Source organism: Syngnathus acus, chromosome 8 (assembly GCF_901709675.1).
Source record: "Syngnathus acus chromosome 8, fSynAcu1.2, whole genome shotgun sequence".
Classification (NCBI taxonomy): Eukaryota; Metazoa; Chordata; class Actinopteri; order Syngnathiformes; family Syngnathidae; genus Syngnathus; species Syngnathus acus.
The window spans coordinates 4,834,220-4,861,008 of NC_051093.1; the positions used below are offsets into that span (position 1 = coordinate 4,834,220).

Consider the following 26,789-nt stretch of genomic DNA (forward strand, 5'->3'; position numbering starts at 1 on the left):
TGAATAATTCCTGTTTCAAATACAGTTGTAATCAAGCTTAACCTCAAATAACGAATGCTTTCCTCAGAGTAAATTGTTGGTGCCTCGCCAGTCATGAACCAAACTGCACGTCAGGCCTAGCTTCCAAATGCTGCACTGAGGACTATTAAAGTTATCATGAAGTCAGGTGAATGATCCATGGAAGTACAAGATGGCTGCAGTGGGGGGGGGGGCTTTGGACAGCGCGTCGATTCGGACCGACACGTTACGTGATGCGGGAGTCAACGAAAGCGCCGCTCATCATCATAAGACCTCCATCTTAATAACAGCGAATCCTGCAGGGCCGTAAAAAGCAGCCAGAGGTTATTAAAGGCATCTATCAAGTCGGCAGTGCCGATGATCACCCCTCTGTCGAACGTGAAAGCAAGACCGCGGCGACCAAACGCTTCACTTTCTGTCTGCCGCGCTAGCAACAAAAAAAGTCGAGGGAAGTACAAAGTGCCATTGCAAGGAAGGAAGGAAGGAAGGACGGACAAGGAGAACCAGTAATGGATACACGACTGCGAGAAAAGCAAAAGCAAAAAACCTTCCTCCAAAGAAAATAGTGAGTAATGCATTGGACGGAGTGGAGGTAATGACACAAACCCAAACTACGTTATTTTATTTTTCTCCGAAAAGATAATAGAAAGAAAAGAATACAAGTCCATTTCCTAATTTTTCCTCACAATACTTTGAGTGTTGCTCAGAAAACTACTCCCGCATGGAGGCCATGTGCGCCGCATGTGTGTTTGCTAACGCTAACGATTTCCCACGATGAGCATGATGTAACAAAGCGTAACGTCAACTTGCATTACTGGAAGTGGAGATCACGCGCCAGTGTTGAAAGTTGCCGCGTTGATTAACATAAAATAAAAACGGGACCTCCACTCAGCGCCATTGTCGCCAGCCGTAAAAAGCGAAGCCTCGAAGACATTAAGTGGGCGATTTACGGCCGGCGTATATTTGAAAGGAGGCTCGCTTAAACCTTATGAAGTCTCCCTTTCGCTTTCCTCCCTGTTGCTTCCGAATGCCTACCATTTCCCCGGCTTTATTTTCATTGGCTTTTAAGGCAGTGCGCTTGATAGTTTGCCTTTCAACGCACGGACGGCGCACGAGAACACACACAAAGAAAGCCGAGGGGCATTCAAAAAAAAAAAAAAAAAAAAAGGGGATTTTCCCGCTCAATGCCGGTTGCAGGGGTCACGCGCGGCAGGTTTTAAAGCGTTTCTACCGGTCCCGGCAGCGGAGGGGGGGGGCATTAATTGATTGTCCGCCTCTCTTTGGTGAAGTGGCTTTATGACGGTTGCTGAAATAAAAGCCGCAGTGGTAGATCAGCGGCGGGCGGGCGGGCGTACGAGCTGGAAATTGCCCCCGCGCGTTTTAATCTGCCATCTCCCGGGTTCTCATAACACTTTACAGCTCGATACATCTCATCAGCTTTTACGGGGCCGGCGTCACACAAAAGATCACTTTCCGTTTTTTTTTTTTCATTCAATCTTTCCATCAAATTTCTGGCTTTATTTTTTTGAAACTTGTTATGTAAGTCTTTCTTTGAAACGTGGCTGTATGATTGCAAAGGAGCGCATGAACCTATTTGGAGTTTTCAAGCTGACATTTTTCAGAATCCAATGCAAAACGTTTTAATCATTTAATTCTAATTCCTGCCACTTAAAGTTTCGACTATTGTTCCTTGTCCAATAAGGTTGCTATCAAAGTTACTCCATTATACTCATATAAAAAAAAAAAAAAAAAAAACGTTGGCTGGTCTGGAGCAGATGGCGCCATCTCCACGCATGGCAACAGCTGGAGTTGAAAGCACATCTGCCCCGCTGGGGACGGCGAGCGAGAGCGAGAGAGCCTGACCGCTTTTTTAGCTTTAGCGCTGACCTTCCCCTCGCATGTTTCGATCGGGCTTTGGGAACGCGGCACCGGCGGGGGTGCTCTTCCACTGTCTGATTCACACACGATGACCTATCAAGCTCGCCCGCGGGGGGAAGCAAACGTCCGGCCCAATAACGTCGTTCACACTCCCGTACACACCGCTGTGCTCTTTGTGCTCCGGCCGCTTTTACCTCCTTTTGTTCTACGACTGCTTCGCTCGCTCGCATGACTTTTATAGATGAGCTCGGGGTATCATTTGTACGGTGACACTCTGCCTTCAGCACTGCCTTTTTATTCCAGCCATGTTTGCACAGGTGTACTTGATTCGTTTCATTGTGTGAACGCTGAGCATTTATAAATGACTGCAAAGCGTTTGGCAGTCATGAAGTTGTCTACTTCCTTATTTTTTGCACGATGAAAAACTCCTTTGGGAGCCAACGAGCGCGACTCCTCCATCACCTTCCGCCGCCATACATCTCACTTGGGCCCGGGCCCGTTTTGCCATCAATCTGCCGTCGGTCTCGTCTAATGAGCTCATTAAGCACCGGCGAACGATGATAAGAACCGCAGCGGCGATCCACTACGGCGTAAAGACGAGAGCGATCGGCGCTCTTTTTGTTTTCGCCGCTGTAAACGCTTTGTCGTCGCGCAACTCGCACATCTGTCGTGCGCTTTTTATTGCGTGTGAAATTGCTCATTACGGCGCTTCTCTTTTCAGCGTGGGCCTAAACGCATCCGTATTTCACGCGCGTGCTCGTTTCCACGGCGGCGTTATGGCGGCCATTCAAAAATAAGGTGATGTGTTACAAGTCAGCCTGGAAGTCTTTAAGTTTTATGTGCGTGCTTTTTGTGACTGGTGAGGGATTTGCAAACTGCCAAATCTACGATGTACATTGTACAGTGTTTTTTTTTTTTAAATTCTCCCTTTTCTCCCTTTTTCAAAAAGTTGGTTGAATCCTTACAACTCAGATGTGAAGCAGAAACGATGCTGAGACGGTAAATATACATTTTGTAATTCACTTGATAAAAAATTTGCAGACATTGTTATTTTACATCCATTTTTCTTGACTTCCTATCAAGATATAACACACCAGATAGATTCTTATTCATGTTTTAATTAAGAAAATGCAGTGTCTCAATGTTTTGGAAATGAAGACTACGAGAAGGATTTTGAGCTTTACGCTTTAAAACGCGCTGCAGTTATCGTGAACATAACTGACGGCAGCTGCTACAGCGCAGCCCATCAATACGTGCACATCAACCAATTTAATGGCCCAATCCCATCCAGTGAAGTTTTTATTCTCAATCCCGCCCGTAATCTAACGGCCTTTGAACGTCTGCCACTCCGCCACCCCCCCCTTTCCCTCCCCACTTTGGCAGACATTTGGATCTCATTGAATGCGTTTACATCCTGCGCAAATTGAAAACACATGGCGGTCCGACCCACCTGGTTGCGATCAACTACCGAGTTGGGAAGACGACGACGAAGCGGAGCGAGGCTCGAGAACACCTTTTTGATACTACGAACGGCTCCCGTTTAGTTCCGCTTGGTTTCATTTGTTTCATGCGTTTCCAGTTGACTGGCTGGCCGAGACGTTTCGCCACAAGGGGGACTGCGGCAATACACAATGTTAGTTAGATCAACACATTTCTTTTTATTTTAGCGGGAGTGAGGAATTTGTTTCATTTGTTTGAAAGGGGAAAAATGACTTGAGCTATAGTTAGGGTTGAGCACAATAAGATCATAAACTCCCAGTGGGATTTATTGTGGTCATCTCCAACTGTGCATTTGTTGTTGTTCTTCAGGATTTGTCTTTTAGTCCTCAAACTTTGATGGCACCATCATTTTCCCATGGATGTCACTGCAGATTAAACAGCATAAAAAGTTTGGTGAAAAGAAACTAATCCATCAAGTGGACAGCAAATGTCCTCCAAACTTTATATCCCATGATGCCGCCTCCCTCTGTTGAGATTCTGCTTGTTGTTCCTGAAAGAATTCAGTAACATTTGCCATCATATGGTCAGTATAAATAATCTAAGTGCTGCACTTTACCGCGTGGAGAGAATATGTGTGGAGCCTCCGTTGAGTGCACGTTGTTAATGGGGGCATCGGAGAGCAAGATGACCTTCATTGGCCCCGCCCCCACCCCCTGCGATCCATCCGTGCCCCATCTCACGCCACATCTGCTTTGACCATCTCCATCCCCCCGCCAGCACCTCATCAATCCCGCGTGTCATCGTTGCCACACTCGCGCCTATTGCCAAAGTAACCCGCGACACGGAGATGTGAAAAAATGATGAATGGATTTTTCCCGGACGGGAAGCGGCGTCGAGGAGGAGGAGAAGGCGCCCCACCCAAACGCATCTCTCCCAAATCCATTTTTCACTCGCTTGCCTCAGCCACATTTCTGTTATCCGTTAACCGAGTGGTCCTGTTCCACAAATATACTCCTCCAAAAATAGGGCTGCGTTTTTCTTTTTCTGAGGACGTTGGGTCCCCACAATGTTTTTTTTCTGGAAGAACCGCCCAGCGCTGTATTTGATCCGTTTGTGCTACGTGGACGACTCCGGCGCGTTTTATCGACGCCATTCCTTCACATCTGTCCATTTTCTTTAGCGCTTGTCCCCATCTGACTTTGGGATGTCTCATACAATCGAAAGCACAAACGACCATTCACACTTACATCAACACTCAAAGGACAATTTAGAGTTGTTCATGGACAAGAACATTTTGTTTAGATGAAAATCACAAGCCTGCATTGGCAACATTTCTCATGTTTGTGTCCAAACACGCATTTTCTACACGCCGTGTCGGCAATATTTGTGGAATTTGTCATGGTGGGAATGCATCACTGCTGCGGGTTTCACACTCGCGTTGGAGTGGAGAATGTGTCACTTTTTCCCCCATATTAAATTCTCGGGAGGTCTCCTAAAATAGCAGACATATACGAAACCAAAATGTTCTGGGGGGGAAAAATATAGCTAAAAAAAAATACGGGCAACAAATCTGGTGAGATTTGAGCAAGCTACTTTTTTTTTTTTAAAACTAGGCCTATCACTCGCATTTGAAAATTTCGCCAGGCATCCATGGCAATCACGCTTTCCCAGATTGTTTGTTCATCCATATCCATTCCTCATATCTGAATCAACTGGGAAATTCCAAAATGGAACTTGCCCAAAAATGAACCCAGAACGAGAAATGGTTTCGACTTCCTTAGTGGCTCTCCAGACTGAAACGCTCGGCCCACCCCCCACCCGTTCACACACAATAATCAACTGTATGACTAATTAGGCAACGACTTCAGCCGTAATTAATAAACATCCTCTTTTAATTACATGGAGCTTTTCTTGAGATCATTTGTTGTGGTGGTTGTTTTTTTTCCCGGCGCCTTTTAAAAACAATCCTCGACGGAATCACGCCGCGTCTCTGACATCAATTATATCAAATAAGACAAAGTGCTCTTGTTAAAACCACGCCGCAGACACTACACACAAACAAATAATCAATGGAAAAAAAGCATCAGGTAAAACACATTTTTCCGACTTTTCTATTTCATCTCATCTAACCGGTATTATTTCCACGCGCAAACTCGCCTTGCTTGTATGACCAAGAAGAACAATGGCAAAGTCCCGTTTCATCCTTTATGACGCGTATGGAATTTGTAATGATTTTAATTAGGAAAGGTGCAGTTGGCAACGCTGACACTCCAGGGGGCCCGAAGCCAATTAAAAATATGTGCTGATCAAACAGCCGGCCCTCACTAAGCATGCACCGCTGTCCTCCCCCCCTCTCGCCGCCCTCCCCCGACCAGAGCCTTGTGCTCCCACCAAACAAGCAGCAACACAGATCTGGTTCAAGGTTCAGCTGCTCCCATTAGCTGCACATTACGGAGGGCAATGACCAGCCAGTGGAAGTCCCGGAAGAGAAATCTTCAGAATCACAATCAAACGCCTGTGAGAAAATGTCACGCGGCCACAGAGGTTCCTTTTGATTCCCCCGTCCACGCTCACAAGAGACCCGGCTGAGCCCCCCCCCACCCGCCGCCTCACACTTCCTCCTATGACAAATGAGAGTGACAATCCAAGCTGGTATTAATTACCGACAGGCCAGAAATTGCAAATCCAAAAAAAGCCAGATATATTTTCCGAATGTTGGTATTCCTGAAGAATCGTCCATCTCTGTCACATCTCCTGGCCGCTATGAAGTCCCTCCTCCCTTTCCATCATTAGGCTGCTCCGTCTCTGCTGATTAATGACACTAATGAGCGTGCGCAGCCAGTCACTCCGTCACATTCCGTCTTGTGGCCGGGGACGTTCGACGTGTCCTCCTGCCTCGAGACGCCTTCAAGTCCTCCGCGAATGTGCGTGTCAAGTTTTTTTTTTTTTTTTACTTCTTATCGTTGTTGCCCCTGAGCTGACCCCGATTGATGTAATCTAACCACCAAGGGGTAGATGGGACATCGAATTTAATTGGACAAGTGCATACAAAAAAAAAACATTCTTGTCACACAAACATATTTGTCTTAGCGCGACACACGGGAAGTTGTTTTGTTTTTAGGAGCTCCCTGGCATGTTTTTCACAATCCCTACACACCAGTCACTGTACATAAACCACAGCATGCGCCGTAAGCCAGCCACTTCTCCTCCGAGGCTTTTTTAGCCTGCTGCGCCGCAACATCTGAATCCAAGAATCTCTTTTGTTTTTGTTTTTTTTAGTCGTCTTGTTACCAGGCAGCCTTTTAACTTTGCTTAAAACCATCACACAGTAAATGGTGGAAAAAAACGGTAATGCGTAACAAAACTAAAAGGGAAAATATTAGCAAAAATCAGACACAAAAAAAAATATTGCCTACATTTTTTTATTTCTAAGAAAATAATAGAAGAATCTGTTGAGTAAATAAAATAAATCACATATGGTATTAGAAATAATCGGTTCCGGGTCATTGACAAAAAAAGTTTAGTGTTGACTAAAGTGTAAAAAAAAAAAAATGCAGGCCAATATAAAACTTAACTGGAAAAGCACTTGAAGTAACATTTCAACATTCGATATTATCTATTGTGGGGTAGAAAGAAAGAAAGAAAGAAAAATGGATCCTACGTCTGAACAAATCGGGCCAATGTTTTTGTTGGGCTGCATAATCGGAGCGCGCGCCAAGTGATTTAAAACGCATCAATCTTGAGCGCAAAAACTGGGACGTGAGGCTTTCCTCTGCTACTATGCACACCCCAAAAATCTCCTTCCACACCACAACCATTAATCCAAATAAAAAAAAGTAACAGGTGGCGCTGGAACACCTAACCACAAAGCCATTTGCGTAAAAAGCTGACAAAACACCGACGAGGAATTACTGTACTAACAGTTATGTTTCAATACGACGCCTGACGATACAGCAATTAAAACGTTTACATTGTAGCAATATGTTTGCAATAGCGCGTCACCTTGGAATGACAACAGCGGAAGCGCTTGTCTTTTGTGGCAAACAGGAAATGGGAATCCCCGCACTTTCCCCACAGAGGCTAAAATGCAACCTGCGTCAGATGGAAGAATGCAAACCTGTTGACAGGCTCGCCGCGGGCCTGCAGCAGGAGGAAGGGCAAAGGTGACACATTGTGGGGAGCTGCAGAGAAATGACGAATTTTAAGTCGACGAAAGAGGAATGCGGGCAAACAAGTTGGAGTGATGAACATTGGAATGAAACGTCTACAAAAAAACGTATGCTCTAATAGTTTCGACGCCGTAGCTGTGGCGCAACGGCCGAGTGGTTCTGGAATTAAAAAAGCCCATACCCATTCACCAGCCCGTTATGCCATCAAAGGAGTGAACGTGTGCTTGCTTCAAGCTGTTCATTCACACTTCACGTTGAAGTTTACTTACATTTTAAACTCACAATTACACATTGTAATCTGAAACGAACTAGCTAGCTTAATGCTAATGCAAAACGCTTGAGCTAGCCAACAAGCATCGATGTTGCCATGTTTACATTTCTTTGTGTTGGAACACAAACGGTGCAGCAACAGGTTTAAAAAAAAGAATTTGGTAAAAATTCTTATTCTTGGATATTAAAGTGCATTTGCTAACCAAAACGGCAGCACCTATCAAGTCACAGGAACACTATGCGGAAAGACTAGCAAAACTATTTGTTCACCACAGTCTGCCTCAACTCTTCCAACAGAATGATTCTTTCTGTTTTGCTTTAAACCCAATTTTCACTTGTCATGAACTAAAATAGTAATAAATGCCCTCTCCCATCTGCGGTTGAGTAAATACATGCCGTCAGCCGCTAGTATCTTTCGCCAGCAGTCTGAGTGATTAATATCAAATAATACGAATATGATCAAATATCATTTCTGAACTGGTTCGCGAGAGTGACATGTGTGGGTTTGTTTTGAACAAAAGCGGAAGTCTTGATCCACAAAATGTCATCAAGCGCTTTTGTGCTCTTAATGCTTAATCCTTTTTTGGGTGGGATTATTATTTTTGCTGTTTTTTTTAAACCCCAAAAGATAAGCCGCCCCTGTGAATAAAAATGTCTGCTGTGGTGGCCCACTTTTTTTATTTATTGAGGACATAAAGGCGAAAGGGCTGCACGGTTTGTCCATCTTGAACGTGTTCGAAGGCCGTCTGTCCTGTTGTGGATGTGGGCGGGAGGAAGGCGCTGTCAATCATCAACACTTCATTGATCAAGGACAATCCTCCTTGTAAAACTGCCTTTTTTTTACTTTTACAAGTCACTCAGCCAGCTTTAATTATCACACAAGTTGTCCTGTATAAATTGTAAGATACATTTTACATTGTTCTTTTTTTTTTCTAAACATTTTTTATATTAATCAACCACCCCTTCAAAAAATAAACCGTGTTATAATGTATGGCTTTTTTTTTTTTTAATTTAGCTTTATTCATATACACATAATTGCAGTCAAGATTATTTAAAATGTATGACTTTTATAATTAATGCTTCACCTTTGTTAAAATGAGCATTAATAAAAGACTGTGCATTTTTTGTGGTAAATTCATATGGGTCATGTGATCAGGGAAGATTTTTCAAAAACTCTCATTATTTGGTGGCAAGTTTAAAATGTAACTTCCAAATGTGTATTAATAATTGACTGTGTATATTTGTAGTGGAATATTCATTAATTTTAAAGCATTTTATAATATTTTTGAAAGTTCATATGGCAGCACTGTGTTTATACTGTGTGTGCAATAGTAAAGGGCAGTGTGCATTTTTAGTGGGGTGCTCATAAATGAGGGGAATTAAAATATGTGTTTATTTGGTGGTGGCCAACATTAGCATTACATTTCTACTGGATTTCAAAATATGGGCAAGGTGTATGCGGTGACAATAGTACAAAATATAACAAAAAGAGTGACATAAAAAGGAAATTTTAATAAATGTGGAATATTTGATCGTACATGTGAATGACTTTTTCTTTTGCCATAAATTTTAGAATTTGATTGCAGAAACAATGAGAAATAAGAAATGCACGAATTTATTTTCTTAAATGTACTGTTTATATTTTTTGATTTGTTAAGATTAAAAGACACATTAAAACTACGACATTGAAGCAGATCTTTTTTCCCCCTTCTATCTCCAATGAGTGGGTGCTGACAATGGGAGAAGTGGCAGGCTTGAACGATCGCGCGCGCACACGCTCACACACAAGCATGTCGTTCGCGTCGTCTTTTCCCGAACTCACCGTGCAACCACCCACCCCCCTTTTCCTTTCCACCCCCAAACCGCAAATGTGCAAATTATTTACTTGCGAGCAATTACCGAGTGTTGTTTTTATTCTACCGCACCAGCCAGCCCACTGCGACAAACCTCATGCATGCCGCAGCCGCACGCGAAAACACGCAGAAATGTTTCCACGCGCGTCGTCTTCACTTAAAAACAACAACAACGATCCACGCACGACAAGTTTGCAACGATTTTCGGTGCAGATTTCGGTGGCAGGAACAGCTCCATTATTGCTCATATCCACGCTATCGTTCCCCCCCTCGCTCTGCAGTAGATTCCCTTTGATTCACGCTTGACTCGTTTGGCTTCAGGGCCAACGGGGGTCCGCCTTTGGATGGGTGGGGGGGTGGGGGGCGCCTTGAAACAGCCCCCCCCCCCTTCTTATACCTTTTCATCATCTACTCCAGGGACGCCTTGAAACCGCCTGGACAGTTATTGCCTTTTTTCTACAGGCAGTCCAATGCGGACTGGCCATCAGCCAATCAGAGGCTTGTTTACATTCTGGTGACTGACAATACGATGGAGGCGCGCCAGCCAATCAGCAGCGCCGGTGTACCGACGCACACACAAAAGGTTCCGTTTGTAAATATTCAAATGTATGGATGGATGTGTATTTATCCAATTATTTACTGAATCCCGTTTTATTGGGTGATTAAATAAACAAAATTGGCCTCATGGAGAATGTTTTCCCAACAGTTCCCAAAAGGAAATTTATCATTGACAAAATAAGTGTTTTTCTTTTACCAGGCTAACTCGTAGGTAATATGTTTTAAACTGCAATAAGACCTGAAAATATATCACCTAATATTTTGACATCGTTTCAGTTAAATAGCACATATTTATAAATTATATTTATGTTGAATCCCCTCTGTGCTTATTTTGGCGGACTTTACGCTCCAGGTTAGACCCATGTGTCAAAACTGCAATAAAATATATGTTTTAAAAAAAGGCTCCATTCACAAGAATCCGACAAGCAGAAATGTGTAGAAACACTTTTCCGTGTTGTTTTATGAATACAAATAAAACAAGAGTCTAATAGAAAGAATCGCATCTGGTTTGACTTGATTTAGCCAACAGCGATTGCTGCCTCCATGCAGTAAATGCTGATTTTTAAAGTGCCGTGCAATTGGAAGCCTCCTCTATAAAAGTCATGTAAAACGGAACGTAAACACTACTGCAAGTGTGTATGACGCCGCGCAAAAACAAACAACAACACGTAACAGCGATCATTGATTGGAGCCGCGCTTCACTCGGCGACTCGCCTTAGGCTTGCGGCTTTCGAAACCTGCTGTGGAATAAAAACGAGTGCTGAGACGGAAGCACGGGAAGTGAAGACGAATATGTCACAGCAATGCTCGAGTATAATGTGACACAAAGTGTCTGTGAGAGGGGATGACATCGCAGCAATCGGATTCAAAGTGCATTGGTGCGTTGGCAGGATCATTCAAAATCTAAAACCTGTTGATGAAGAAAGACGAAGACGCATTGCTGGCCAAACATTTTGCTGTTACGAAGCACGTCAGCAACAGCAGCTTTCGTCATGCGGCCATGGATTGTATTCGTAAAACCTGGGATTATTAGTCAATTTAAAACATTAAACGTCGACTAGTAGGTTCAGCTCCTAATTCCCAAGTCAAATGTATGATTTGCATCACCCGGCATGAATTTGCGCCGCGGGTGTGTCCACACTTACGAGCACTGTTTGCAGCCCTTTGCATTGAAATGCTAACGCTGTTATTTTAAAATACTTGATAGGATTTCAATTGTTTACATTTTCAGGCTCCAGAACACAGTTGTCCTGTGAACGAGCGGCTTTTCTCCCTTTAAAAGCAGCCTTGTGTGAACGACCAACACAACAGGGCCAGATATGCAAACTTAGATTGGCTTTTTAAATTGGTGTCAGTTTTGATACTACTTTTGAATTATTGTATGTTTAAAATTGCTAAAAACAACACTTGGCGGGGGTGAGGGGTTGGGGGGGTTGTCAGCCCAGCCCCAGGCATCCCCCGAAGCCTCCTCCACTTAACTGAAGAAAATTTTTGAATGGGCAGCAAAATTACTTTGGTAGGTCAATACAACAGATGCATTAAATGTTCCATCTGCTATAAGATATATGGCAGCGAGATATCGGCACACACAACACACAAGCATCAATCATTTTTAGGGGGCATCGCACTCATGTGCTGGCCCCTGGCATCCACTGTGCCTTGCACGCCCCTGTCTTGCATACAAGCATTGTGAACAAAAGCATCCTGTGCTTTAAATCTGCCGCTTCCCTCCGAGTAGATCAGCCAAAGCGACGCGCGATTGGCCAGCGCCATCGACCAATCACAGGCCTCGCTGCTCATTAGCATGCAGGTATCCAACCAATAGCAGCGCGTGTTTACCCTGCGCGCGAGCGCCAGGCACGCAGTTGCACCGGGAGAGAAAAACGCCGCTTGGAAGGTCGGAGGCGCGATCGAGCCAGGCCGGAAGCGTCCCAGTCCCCGTTGCATCCCGACTCCGAGGCACCTCTCATGGACATACCGGAGCCGCTCGGCCGGCCTGCCTCTGTTTGAACGCTTCACCGCGACTTTCAATGGGCGTCGCATTTTTGCCTGCAGTCTCACCTTCGGCGATTTGTGCGATTTTAATTCATTCGTATGCAGGAATTTAACAGGCCAGTAAGTAGTGCTTCTTATGTTATTGTTTTCTGCTGTCTTAAATTAATTGAATGGAAAAAAATACAGGGCAAGCTTCCCGTCGTTTTATTGCATAACCGGCTGTTTTTATCTTTCTAAAATCTAAATGTGACGTGTAATAGTCTAAAATAAACAGGATGCGTGGGCTTCACATTGGGCAGAAAATATGAATTAATACAACGAACTGAAAATTGCATTCTTAAATAGTAAAATGTCATGATTATGATTGTTTGACTTCCTTAACATTCAGATCAAAATAAATGTTTGTCACCATGCATTTAATTATTATTATCACTGGCGTATTGTTTTTAAATTAAATCTATTTATTTAATGTTTTTCTTCTTCAAAGATATCTAAAATTTAAGTATCTTTAATATAGTTACTAAATGTGTAAAAAGAAAATATCGGTTGCTGTGATCAGAAAAGTCGAAACTGTCGCAGCGAACCATGCTCCTGCCTCTCCCCAGCCGAGGTGCGCTCACCCTCGGCCGGCATTGTCGCGAAGGAGCGCCTGTCTCCGCAGCTCGGTCTGAGCCATAAACAAAAAACCAAACTACCCCATAATTAGATTTATTCTCACCCCTTTTACTAATATGCGCCGAAATTGTCAGCAATTTAATTAATTACGTTAAACTGCGTCGAATATTTTTACGTTTATAAACAAATTGATCAGTTTCTCGACGTTTCGGAGCTGCACATTTAAGGCGAAATGAAAAAATCGCGGAACAACCCCGCTCCCAAAAAAAGAAAAAATCGACTATTTGTAGATTTGCAGCATTTGAACAGCGCATTTAGCAGAAATGTCGATGACGTGTTTAGACGCGCCAGCATGGCGGGCTAATGGCTGCAAGCAAAGCCGAGACAAAGGCAGCTGACGGGCGGCCATTCGCCTCCAATGAGACCCCCCCCCCCCCCCTGCTCGTTCCTCCTCTACCTCCCTTACAATCTTAGCTGTCATGTTTGCAGTGGCCATTTTCTTTACTCTTTTGCGCATATAAGCCGCATGTGCTTGCACGGTAGCTCACTACACGTTGCCTTCCTTTCATCATGTTTTCGACTACGTGGGAGATTTTTATTGTCGTGGATGAAGCACACGACACAGGAGCTGTGTGTGTGTGAGTGTGTGTGTGTGCGCCTGCGTGTGTGTTTGTCATGCATGGGAGGAGGTGGAGGGGCTTGCATGCAGGAGGTTCAGGGGCACATAAATTACAAGCGATATTTATATTATATTATTCAATTAAATGTACTGTGGTCATCCTGCTGGGCGCAAACGTAATTTTATACATGAAAATGTGATTATAGTTCTAGTCGATTGTGTATATATTTTTGGTAATTTATTCACAATTTTATATCTTGGCTGTGCAATAATGTCCAATTGTAATAGCGATAATAATAAACGTGCTTCTCTTGATGTCCCGATGTCATCTAAGTCTTTTGCATGGTTAGAGTGGACTATAATGCGCACGCACGCGCGCACACACGCGCGCACACACACACTGAGAGGTTGATGACGCATCTTTGAATTTAAATGTCATGTATCCTCTTTTCACGTGACATTTTCTAAAATCTTGCAATTAGGGACCGACTGATTTAGAAGCTGCGTTGCATTTCTTCATTCATTTAATTAATCAATTTATTTAAAACGCTAGGTGGTATTACTGCAAAATGTGACAATTAAATCAGCATAGAGGAGACAATAGAACGAGGACGCACGAAGGGTTCAAGGTATATTTGCGAAAATGTGCTTGTTTAAACCCGAATAACGAGCGAGGGGGACGGCTGGAAATAGAACCGTGCAGTGGAGCGAAGCTTGACCGGGGGAGGCACGCTCAAGTCGGCATGATCAATAGAGCAGGGCCCGTTAGGATCTCCACTCAAAAAAAAAGAAAAAAAGAAGAGGGAGTCTCAAGCAGTCTAAATTCAATGAAGCGCCACTAATGTCTTGTTTTGTACTCGCCTCGCATCATTTTGCTTTCATTTCTTTTTTTTTTTCTGGGCAGAAAAGATGATCCGGAGCGACGTTTTCGGCTGCATGAGCCCCGCGATCGACTGAATGCAACACACGCAACCGCAGGAGAGGATTATTATATGGGCTGCGTTTGATTTTCCTCACCGGGCCCCATCCGGATTGCGGATTATTGGACATTGTCGGGAATGGAAGGACGGGACTTCGCGGCTCCGGCCCACCTCCTCTCGGAGCGGGGCGCCCTGGTGCATCGAGCCACCTCTCGGATCGCCCCCTCCGGCCACAGCTCCGTGCAGCACGCCGGTCACTTCCCCGCGGGGAAGTACTACCCGTCACACATACCGATGGCTCCTCACTCAGGTTAGTCCACCAAGCCTAACTCTTATTCAAGCGTGTGCAGGTTGGTGCAGCGCAATACTGATGGTGCTTCATGAAAAAAAGATTTTTTTTATTTTTATCAATGCATACAAGGAGTGGCTGTTGACACGTTGACTACTCAAATAGCAGCTAATGTATCACGTTTTTTGTTGTTCAGAAGTCCTTTAGTTAAATGTAATATCTTTTAAATACTTTTTTAAAAACCTAAACCCAGCACTCCGCCAACTTTGACAGATAAACCTTTCAACACAAGAATAAAATGAAATACCTCGTAAAAATGCAACGCAATACCTTTTAATGGCCTTCATTTTTGCAATTTTCTTTTACTACCTTTGAATACTTTTTAAAACCCAACAGTGAGCAGCGGCAGCAGTTATGGTTGTTTGATACCAATAGTATCGCGATACAGCAACTGCGTGATAATCGATCTATGTTACGATATTTATGTGATGTTATTCAATTAGTTTTACTTTAATGTGATAAGAAATTAATATTGTCAATCTGAATAAGAAAATGATCATACAGCAATGGCGCAATAAATGATACATGAGCTGATAAGCAATGATTTCACTGCTAGTAGAATGAGAACTGCTATAAAGTGCCAAGCCGGATGGATTTAACATCATTCCTTGCATCGATTAGCATTTCTGATGCGAACTGATGAAATACACAAAAACAGTTGCTATACTAACGTTTCGTAACATAGCAACCCGAGCAGTGAAAATACCGTGACAGATGGATAAGGATTTGAAATCTTGCCATTTATTCACGCCCATTTTCAATGGCAAGTGATTAAATGCTAACATGCTAGCTGGTTGGCATGCTAACACAATGCAAAATGGCTACTTGAGTAGAACTACATCAAGCTAAGGAATTGACATATAGGTTGGGAGTCAGTCACTATTTGTAATGAGAAATGGTGAATCGCTAAAATGCTAGCAGTTGGTATGCTAACATATCCCAAGATAGCAACCTGATCGGCAAAGGTACTTAAGCTGGACTGCTACAAATGGTACTATTTCCCATGACGTCTGATGTCATAGCAATGTGATGTGGATATTTTGTCAAAGTGATTACGGCAGGGTCTCTGCATGCATAAGGAGATCAAATTAAAGCCACTTTAAGGCCACATTTCGATCACATTGTGAACAAAATGTGAGCCCATAACAAAAAGCTGCCCCCCTCCCCTGTTCCTACGACAACCCAAAGATTATTGATGCTTCCGCCCATTCTAATCTCTGTGCCGCCACAACATAAAAACATTAAGAAAAGACAGCAAAGCTGTTCCGTGTTCTTTGAATGACACATTTGAGGATCAAGTGTCGTGTTTGAGGATAATCAAGGCCTTCATTGTTGACGAGGCGTCTCGGGCATGCGTCGCAGAGGGTCGCGGCCGCGCATGCAAAACCTCGCTTTGTCACTTTGCGTTGACGCCGTCGCCTCGTGGACGTGGGCTGCCTGTGTGAGCGGGGGGTGGGGAGTGGAGGGTGGCGGTAGGGGGGGGGGGGCGTCCTCCCGTGTTGGCCTTCAAAGCGTCGGGGTGCAAATGTGTTCGCGGTGCACGCGCCAGCTTTGACAAGTGACTCGGGCGTATTTACATTTCTGACACGGCGTTAATTTATCATTTATAAAGCAGCTACAGAGACAACTGCATTTTTGTCCAACTTGTGCGTGTCTATATCCGAAAAAATTTAAACACTTTTGTTTTTGCTCCCATTTTCACAAGCTACCAGTCAGTATGCAATTGTGCATATGTTAGAGTGGGCGGCCGAGGCACACCTGTGCAATAAGCATGCTGCGTAATTTAGCATGTTAGCATGCTACACCAGCGAGGTGGATGGACTATCCTCGCAAAGGAGAAGCAAGTGCTTATCAATTTGGCAATAATTTTTGCTTTCTGCAGAGCTCATGAAAAATGGACGCAGAAGCAAAATGTGATGTTTTTCCTCTGTGTATACATTTAGGAAACATGGAACTTTGGGGAGTTTATTCTGAGTTAGTTGGTGGGAGGAAAATGTATTCATAGTACTATTACAGTGTTTTTCTTTCTTTTAGATTTATGGCAGTTGACATTTTGTTGTGGGGAAGTTATTAGGCGCACCACATTTTGATCTCGGAAAAGCAGAAGCGCTTCCGAACACAGATTCAGAACCAATTATGTGACAAATAGGCCTTTTGGGCACGTAGATAACATCTCAGATTCTTCACTTCATGAGTCATGAAAAATGGATCAAAAATGAAAGCGTTTATATTTTTGCTCAGCAGATTCACTTAGAAAACATGCAAGAATGAACTTTTGGGAGTTTAATCTGCGTTACTTGATGGCAGGAAAATGAACAGATTTTTGCGACTATTTCTATGTTGATATTTTTTCATATTTATATATATTATTTATATTTCGTCATTTAATCGGGTGTTGATTTCTCCACACCCAATAAAATAGCCGTATGTTCCATTTGTTCCGATGTTACCATCTTTTGTACTTTTCACTGACACGGACGGGAGAGGCTAAATAACAAAGAGCTATAAATGCATTTGAAAAATAGTCTCGTTCACACACCAAAAAAAATGATGTGGAATGCGGAGAATTTATTAGCCTTTCATCACTCAGCATTCATGTTTACTTATGACACACACACATGCGCGCACACACACGCACACAGAAAAGGATGGACCGACTATCTTTTGTGCTGCAGCAAGACGAAAGACTGCAAATGCCAGCGCTCCAGTGCAGTGAACACAGGTGGCTTATTGTTCTCGCCGCTCTCGTCACTTTTGGGCGTGACTGGAGGGAACCTTATCTCCCCGTACAGCCTTTAAAACACGTTTAATTCTCCGCATATTTTTAGCTCTCTCACTCGCAATTTCTTCTGTTGGAATATTGGAAGTACGGTGATGTATTTTAAAATAAAAAAAGAACCTGACACACGTCTTTCTTTTACAGCACCACACGCAGTGCCAAGCTACTGTATTATCTTTGTGACATTTATTGTATCATATTTAAAATGAGACTTCAAGCGTAAAACGTATGCTTTATGACAGGGGTGGTTTAACCTTTCCTACCGAGGGCTGCGTAAAGAAACATTAATGGATGTTATTTTTTACATTTTGTTTACTAAACATGGCAAAAGCAATGCTAAGCAGTTATATTGTTCCGATGTGGCCCCATTTGTAATTTTAATTTGATATATTTTTGACAATTTTAGTTTACACGTTAGTTTTACCTTTAGCTAATTTTTTTTGCAAATGCTATTGTTGCTATGTAAATACAATTATACCCAACCCTTAAAGATGATCTTTTCATCCAGCCTGTACAATCGCATTCATTCAAAATTGTCTGAAAATTTCTATTGTTGATGTCCATGTACAAGTTTAAAAAAAAAATTAATGGCAAATGCAATAACAAACTGAAATGGAGTCTAAAACACAAAGTGAAGCGGCTTGGCCCCTCATTAACTCAACATATCCACCTCGAGAAAAGACCTCTCAAAGTAGCTTTTATGTCTCAACCCTAAAAAATACATGTTCCAAAACCCAAAGAAACAAAACCTCTCGGGTAGGATGTCCGTTGTTAGTCATTAATGTCCCCGTCCATTGTCTTATATGCTAGCGACGTTAGCCCCACTGAGTATCTTGTTTGCCGAGTGCGTCGGATCCCCTCGGGGACTAACTCGCATACTGGTTGACATCAATATTTAACAGACGCCATGAATATTTCAAGGTGGGTGGAGAACAAAAAAGTGTCACGATAAGGTGTGCACAACTTTCAGTAATACTGAACTATATTCATGATTCCGTTTGAGTAAAAAAGCAAAGCGTGGAGAGCCTCTGTCACCATAAACTTTCACAATCAAAAATTACATTTTTAGACTATGACTTGATTATATTGTACATTTTACTAAATAATAGCTGTGAAAAGGAACACAAACTTCCATTTTCAGCCAAGAAAAATGAAGGTGATACACTGTTTGCTACAGTGGGCCACAAAAAAATTGTATCACGGGCTGGATCTGGCCACCAGGGAGTCGAGTTTGACACGAAACAGTGAAAACACCGGATTACATCAGGAATTTAAATTTGTAGAAAAACACACTGCGACCTTGTCAGTTCATTTTCATTTTAAGAGCGTTTGTGACGCGTGCCAGGTGGCCGGTTTACGGTCGCGCATTGCCGAACGTGACCGCGGATCAACTTTTTCCTCCCCGAGTTGTAAAGTCATTTAATGCGCTCGAATTCAGCGAGTCCATTGACGAGGTTGCGGAAGGGGGTAACGCTATCGTCTGTTGACTTGGGGGACAGTTTGCACTTGGCTGTGGCGGGGACGCGCTGGAAGCGGACTTTACTGCCGGCCTTTATGGCGGGGGGCTCGTCTTTCAGCCATATTGTTTGAATTGCCGCGCCTTGACAGAGGTGTGCTCGTGTGAAAGCAGCTGTGGGGCGGAGGGAGGGTGAGGGGGGGGGGGGGATCTGTAGCGAGAGGTCATATTTGTGTCATCCCGCACGCTCAAACTTCCACTTCCTTTGCATCTCCCCTCGCTTCCCTTTTCCACAAGCCGTTCTTTGCAGGAAGAGCCCTGCGTCTGGGAAGCGGCGGCCTTCCTGCCACTTGGGCTCGAGCCGCCGTCCCCTCAGCCCTGGACCATTGTTGGCCAGCCCGGCTTTGTGCGTGTGTTTTACGGCTGCTGTTAAAGATAAAAAACAGCCCCGTCCACCCCCTTTATTGTTCTCTTGTAGGATGTCCCTGTCATTCTCCCAGTTTTTACGTCCGAGGCAGCTTCCCCCTTCAAAGGTTAGCCGGGCTGTCTGCTGTCTCGCTCTCCCCCACTTTTTTTTCCCTTAACCAAAGGGGAATAAATAACTTCACTGAGACTTTTATTGAACATCTCATTGCTGGAATATCCCGTGGGTCTGAGGACGCTTCAAAGACAAACACAGGTGTCTGGAGGGATTAGCAAAAGGGCCGCTTACGACCCGAGCCTTTAAAAAGAATCAAGCCGAGTGAACGGGGTATGGGTCGATTGTGACCGGGGCTGTTTACAACAACCGATAAAAACGACGTCGAATTTGGCCGTTTTGTGACATCATGTTAGTTCCAGTCAAGGGTATTCACGAGATGCCCTTTGATAGTGCCACCTACTGGCCTGGCATGCACACTACAGTGTTTTCGGGCAATTTAAGGGTAGTTTAGATTATCTAATAAAAGCCTCCAGTTGCACATTGGGTCTCCCTAATAGTCAGTGTTGTTTTTTATAAAGAAAAGAAAATACATTTTATTATGTAAATATTGTACCAAACAGTCAGTGGTGTTTTTTTATAATGAAAAATAAAATACATTTTATGCCGTAAATAATGTACGTACTGCAGTATTTTTGAGGGTGTGGTCTTCTGAGAGATAGCAAAATCTGGAGTCAGTTAGTCTGCGTGTGAGAGTCTTGAGTGTGAGTTGTGGTCCACAGCAGCTTTGTGACTATTTTCATTTTGTATTTGACTGTTTGTACTACTTCAACAAACCACTAAAAATGATCATGCAAGGGCATTACAGTACCTTGAGTGCTCCATTGACTTTTCACTTCAGTCCAATGGCAGCAGATCAGAAGCTTATTAGAACCTTAAATTTGGCACACGACAAAGACAAATTAATGATGACAGATTTGATCGAGTGACGATTTATTACTCGAATAAAAAAACCTAGTGCCGCTGTCTTTAACTGAATCCCAAAGTCTTTTGAAGACAAACGATGACTCACAAAGTCACGCATTCATTTCTATTGACATTGTAGTTTTACATGAAATCTGCTATCTGTAACCCCGCTTCAACAGCTGCACTCACAGAACATGGGGTTCGGGCCAAAACCCATTCGGGTTTGACTCCGAGCAAGCCCTTCCGCCTTGGCTCCAGTCGAGGTTGGGTGGGGGTGGCGTGATTTTGGCATGTCACAGGCTCGTTCGGGGATTGCAGCGAGATGACATCACCGAAGCATCCACCCCGCAAAGTGCAAACCTGGGCGAAATGGCACCTCGCTGGCGTTTCTGCCATCCCCCCAACACTCCCAGTGGAACCCAAGTAATTTACAATGGCGACCGAAATGTCTTCCTGCCTCGCACTACAACCCAGTGGAGTGCATTAGATTGGCAGCAAATGGCACAACCTCATCGATTGCCATCGCCTGCACATGACCGATTGTTGCCATTAAGATTAGAAATGGCCATAATAACCCATTAATTGTTGAATAATGGCGTCTGGAAGGTAAAAATAGAGTGCCACCAGCAGAGGCGCTGTTGAGTCTAACAGAAGACGAGCATGAAATGAGCTAAAATTCAAGAACTCTTCTCCGAAAAGCAAAAAAGGATTTTGGCCAGCGAGTGGCCTCGCCGCCTCCGAGAGGGCACTTGAAACGCTGCGCCACCCACACTCCCCCCGCTTGGCGTGTTGCCACAAAGCCCGCTGGCCCGGAGCACGGGGCGTGTACGCCGCGCCAAAACACAAAGGAGACCCACGGACGAGCGCGGCGGTCGGCCTAGCGGCTTCTTGTATCAGCTTTCAGGGCGCTGAATTTCATAAGCGTAGCCCTCATCTATTTTTATGCTCGGCGCGGAGGAGAGAAGAATCCAGCTGGGTTTGCAAAGTATTTCTTCACTTCCCATGACCAACAAAAAAAGGACTGGAAATATATTACAGCACAGTGAATAGATTTTTTTCCCCCCAAACTGCTCTTTTCTGATTGGCCGGCTCACCTCAACGAGTGGCGGCGTTGCGTCCGGGTGACAGCTGTTGGACATTATTAACGGCTCATGCAGAAAATCCAGATTACTTGTTTTTTAATTTCAAATGTATTATTCTAAGCGCTCAGTGACGGGAACACACACACGCGCACACACACAAAGAGGGGGGACCATTGTGCCCTATTGTTGTCGGCAGATTTGTGGCGAGAAACAACACTTGAGGTTTGCACGCATGTGTGTGTGTGTGTGTGCGCGCGCTTTCCAGGCCGGCATGACTCGAGCCAGGCACCCTGTGGTTGATTTGGAGGCCCAGACAGGTGCATTGTTAACCCTCCAACGTCTCAGTCGGTCCCTGCAGGATCTGCGGGAAGAGTTCTCCCATCAGGACTTCAGCCCTTAATGCAGCATGTCTAGAGGCCACCAACCAAGCGGGGCAGGGGGTGGGGGTGGGGATCTGAATTTATTTTGCATACATGGGATTCAGCTCAGCAGTTGTTCGTGTGTTTGCTTTCTTCTTGGGAGGTTTTGGTGGCCGTGTGTTTGTTTGTTTGTTTGCTGGATTAAGCAAAAAAACGACTGAACCGCAAAACTCAAAGAGTGGAGGGCCTGAATTGAATTGGGCGGGGGTGGATCTGGATGAGGGTAAAAGATTTCAGGGTTGACTCACACAAGATCATTTTATTCACATTTCTATATCGTGTGCTGCTCGTGTCCACAATAGCAGAATTTCCTTATAGCGGGTGTAAGGTAGTTATCTTTTCTCGAAAGGCAACTTTGTAAAAATAAAAGGCCGGCGTTATCTTTGCAGCGTGCGCAAGGACGTCGCTTTCGTTCACAAATGACGGAACGGAGGGCTGTCGTTGCGTGTGTCACTCAAGATAATGAGCTTGATAAAGCGTCTCCAGTTCAGTGCATTTTTTTTGCTGCGACCAGCAAGTACTTCCAAAGTCCAAAATACCAAGAATCAAATTTGAGGGCCGGCAGAGGTTGCGCCGCTAAACATATGCTGCCATTTGCCATTAAATATACATGGCGAGATGCTTCTTAAGGATGCGTCACGCCATTGGTGAGAAAACAAAGATTAGCATCAGGAATTCCGTTTTAATAAGTCTCAGGAGACCCTCTAACCAGCTGTCTTGTCCTCAATCCAAAGGGGACTTGTTGCTCGGTCGTCTTCGTTCTTTTTCCTTCTCTGGCTTGGTTCTCTGCTAACTTTGATTAGAATAAAAATTTAGCATTTTAAGCTGAATTCTTTCATTTCCGCATGTTCTTTGGTGATCCGTCCACATCTGTCCTTGAACAACTCATTGCTTGTCCTCTCTCAGATCGCTCTCAGGTTTTCTTTTTTGTCCCATGGGGCCGCTAAGCTACACTGCCTTTTCCCTCGGACACTGGAGCATGTCCTGAGGATGTGGAGGCAAACGACGGAGGGCTCGGCAACAGATGTGCATTTGTCCGCCGGTGCTGCAGGCATTAGCTCTCCCAGCTCGCCGAGCGCGGCCGCTGACCTCCCTTCTGGTGGCCGTGTAGGGGGTTGCTGAGTGAGATGGTGTATTTTCTCAAGGACAGACCGACAGTCAGACAGTCAGCCAGACTCGACGGGCATTGTCGCATGCTGTCATACACTCGCCGGTGCATGGCAAAGTGACGCACACACGTGGTTGTCACACGCGCTAACACATCTCGTTTCCCAAGAGGCCACGGGGCCGGCGAGATGGAGCGAGCGCGAGCGTCTGCTTTGACTGTTTACATCTAATTATAGTGACAGAACTATTTCTGCAATCGCGGCTGAAGCTTTTTATATTTTTCCTACCAGAGAGCGAGAGAGAGAGAGAGAGAGAGAGAGAGGGGGAAAAAAAAGCTCCGACAGGCTTTTCTCACAATGGAAAGTGGTTATCTCATAGCCTCAGCGCAGCAAGCTCATAGTACAGTTACAAGAGTAGGCGGGAGTGGGAGGGAGGTGGAGGGTGCTCACCCTGGATCGTAAGCCCTCTTGTCCTCGCGTAACACCAACGTGCAAATTTACGAGAAGCCGGGCGATATATATTTCCCCCCATTAGTCAGGGTAATACGCTCATCGGGGCCATCGCCGCCAGAGAAGAGTCATTTGGCCACCTCTGCCCGGCGCTCTCGCCGTCCATCAAGCCAAGTCAAAACAAAAGGAGAGAGAGAGTCCAAGCTAGGGATTAACTTGTGTAAAAATGTATCTCGCGTTAAAGAGACGGGGGCAGAGCGGGAGTTAATCCTCAAGCTTGGTGGCTGATATGCAGCCGAGTAGCTCTTATTACCTGAGGGGAGGGGGGGGGGAGAAGGGGCACTTGGCAAGAATCCTCACAAAACAAATAATTACGCTCGCCGCCACCCAAAATATTATGTCAAGTTTTCGGAGCTCCTTCCTTCCGCACAGATACCAACAAGATGAATTGGACGGGTTCCAAAAGTGGATTTGAAGCATCTAGTTGAATTTATGGCGCGTGACACTTGTTGCTATGCGATGACATCACATTATTTATGGAGCTGCTTTCGCAAGCCCCATCATGATTAAGCATAACCAAAAAAACTAAATCAAGTCAAAACATGGCGGGAGCTGGATGCAATCTGAGACAGGTGTTCCCATCCCCCACCTAAATACATAACACACACACACATCCACACAATGGGAACGAACGGCTGCGTTCAGCACAAGCCAACTGTGGCTGCTCTGCAACATTCAGCTCGATGGCAAGGAAATTAATTAGCTTGCGTGGAGATAAAGGCGCACTGTCAAGGCAAGGTGTAACACGACGGCTATAATGATCGCTCCATTGTGAGCATGTCGAGGAGAGCGGTTGATTAATCGTGGGAGGAAGTGACAGGCAAGTACAGTCTAGGAAGGCTCCCTCTGATTGGTCAGTCTTTAGTGTTCCCAGAATTGGCCTACCTCGTGTACAGAGAGCCTCAAAGAGATTTTTAGTTTTTTTTAGAAATTGCCTCAATTTGCCAACATTGTTCTTCTCAAGTTGGATAATTTGCCATTTTAAAGGTTTTCAGAAATTTGGGTTTGAAGAGACATACCAGGGCAACGTTTGAGCCCTTCATCTGGTTCCTTCAAAAACAAACTGGAGATTTTGTCTGCTAAATTTCATCTGCCAGTATGTTATAAAGTAAAGATGTTAAAATGGGAAAAATCCATAGTTTCTGTTTTGATGGATGGTATTCTTCCAATTCCTCAAAGCATCTAATGCGAGCGGAACATGGCGTCAAAGTTTAATGATTATGTCAAGCGTTTGCCATTTTAAAAAAAAATTGTCAAACATTTAAGCAATTATTCCACCATGATTATTTTCTGAAGGCACTAGAGAGGTGCTGGGAGCGCACACATCTGCGCACACACATCCGCAACACGGTGCTAGAGTCAAGAGTCACGGGATTGATGTGGCAGAAGTGGGACACGGCCCGAGCCGGTTCCCAGTATCCATCTTGATCCCGCACGCTGACAGATGAGCTCCAGCTGCGGCCGCGCGAGCGTGTATGTCTACGCTCGGGAACCCGGTCTCGGCTCTGTCAGCCGTCGAAGAAAAGTAAACTATTAGTGGCGGGAGAAGGCAATTATTCCAGCGAAGAATTAGAAGCACTTGTAATTGCCGTGAGGTTGGGCAATGGTTACATGCTGGCTAATGCTCTGACAGAGCGCTCGCTTGGCTGGCTCTCAACGCTCGCTGGATGCCTTTTGGTTCTACCGCATAATTGGGGGCGCACGTGTGGGTGGCTGCCATGTGGATCTGTGATTAAACTTCCATTCGAGCGTGGTTTGCCGAGCTTCTCCCGCGCCTCGTTCCTCGATTGCAATATCGCTAGTAAATGCCTGCGTCGCATTATGCAACGTTGTTCTCCACCCCAACGCCGGAGCTGTTTGGAGGGCATCGGAAATCTATCAGAAGGCCACGAGCGGGTCGAGGTTTGGGGAAGGTTAAGAGGTCAAAAAAAAAAAAAATCACGTGGGTTTTTTCCTGCTGATTGCTTCCAGGGTGAGTCATGGGTCTTAGATAGCCGAGAGTGTTTAAGGGGTTACCCGGGGGGATTAGATGAGACCTTTACGAGGTTTCCTCACAAGGGAGGTCTTGCTGTAGATTATTTACTTAAACGGACGAGATTATTTAGCAGTGAGAAAAGACTTTTACCTCCCCGGTTGAAAAGGGTAAAAAAAAATTCGCCGACAGTCGAGAGATGGAAAGTGAGTGGATCAATATCGCCGACAGCAGGCTGGAGGAGGATGTTCATTTGGGAGAAGCGGGGTATGAAAATATTACTGTAGAAAGTGGAGCCTCGCTGTTATTTTAGAAACGTAGCGGAGACCGGCGTTGTATTCACACCATTCCTGCTCCCGGTTCCCATTTAACAGATCTCCTTTCAGAAAGTGGAGCTGCTTTGAGGATCGATACGGCCGCGCCGTCCACCGTACCGCACACGTTTTTACGTCTCATCTGACATTCAAAAGAGTTTTCGTCGGCGTTGCGGCTTCTCTTTCCAAGCGAGCAGATGGCGAACACTCACAATGAAAGCAGATCCTAAGTCCTTTTGGACTCTCATCAATCCGCCTCAGATTGTCCTGTGAGGGGCTCGAGTTTCCAAGGACCGACTGGGCCTTCCTAGCTCCGCCCCCCTCGAGCAGACCATAGTCTCCGCCTTCCTGTCTTGCAATTAAAGCTCACAACGGCGTAAACAAAGTTGACTAGATTGTTGCACTCTCTTAACCCAGATTGCCTCGTCCCAGCGTGGACGGATAATTTCGTCGAGTTTGCCAACAGTCCCCCTGCCGCCCTTTTCGTATGCGACCGAAGACACGGGACATAATTGAGCACACATGCCGCTTTGAAGACTCACGTTTAAGAGAGTCTGCCAAGCCAAACGGCACGTTCACAAAGAGCAAAGCTATACCGGTACGCCATCTGGACAACGATTGTGCGTGTGTGCGCGCACAAAAGTTGTGCGTCTGCTTGAGAGCGAAGATTAAGCCTTTCGAGGGAGACCTCATACTGCCCCTGCTTCAGTCTACTGATTTATGGGTTTGTGTAGGAAATCGCTCATTTGTCACTTCTCATCTCTTTTTTCCCCTCATCATCCCCCCTCCCCTTCTGCTTGCACTTGCAAGGGTCGCTCAAATATTTTTCCTGAGAAAGGAGCAGCCAGGAAGAAGGCAATTTATTTCTATCGAAACACAAACCGTTTAGGAGACATTTAGAACATTCACACAACTTTGATGAGAACATAATTGTTGGAACTAAAAAAAAAAGCTTCAATCTTCAAAAATTCCACAGCCCCACTGCAAAAACTACAAACCATCTTTTCTCTTCTGTCTTCTTTTCATGAGCATGGCCTGGTGCTGTAATACTTCCAGCGTACATCGCGCTGCGGCTAATAGCTG

General features: G+C 44.8%; 1 protein-coding gene across 4 annotated transcripts in view; it reads left to right on the forward strand.

The window, feature by feature from the left end:
- Nucleotides 1-12,052: 12,052 nt before the first annotated feature.
- Nucleotides 12,053-26,789, forward strand: part of LOC119125806 (BAH and coiled-coil domain-containing protein 1) — a 46,500-nt gene continuing 31,763 nt past the window's right edge. For 2 of the 4 annotated variants that reach the window (XM_037256663.1, XM_037256666.1), the window contains exons 1-2: nt 12,053-12,301; nt 14,320-14,645. In XM_037256663.1, coding sequence (XP_037112558.1) covers nt 14,474-14,645 — 172 coding nt within the window. In that variant the 5' untranslated portion in view covers nt 12,053-12,301; nt 14,320-14,473. The remainder of the gene's footprint in view (nt 12,302-14,319; nt 14,646-26,789) is intronic. The other 2 variants (XM_037256664.1, XM_037256665.1) reach the window with 1 other exon arrangement.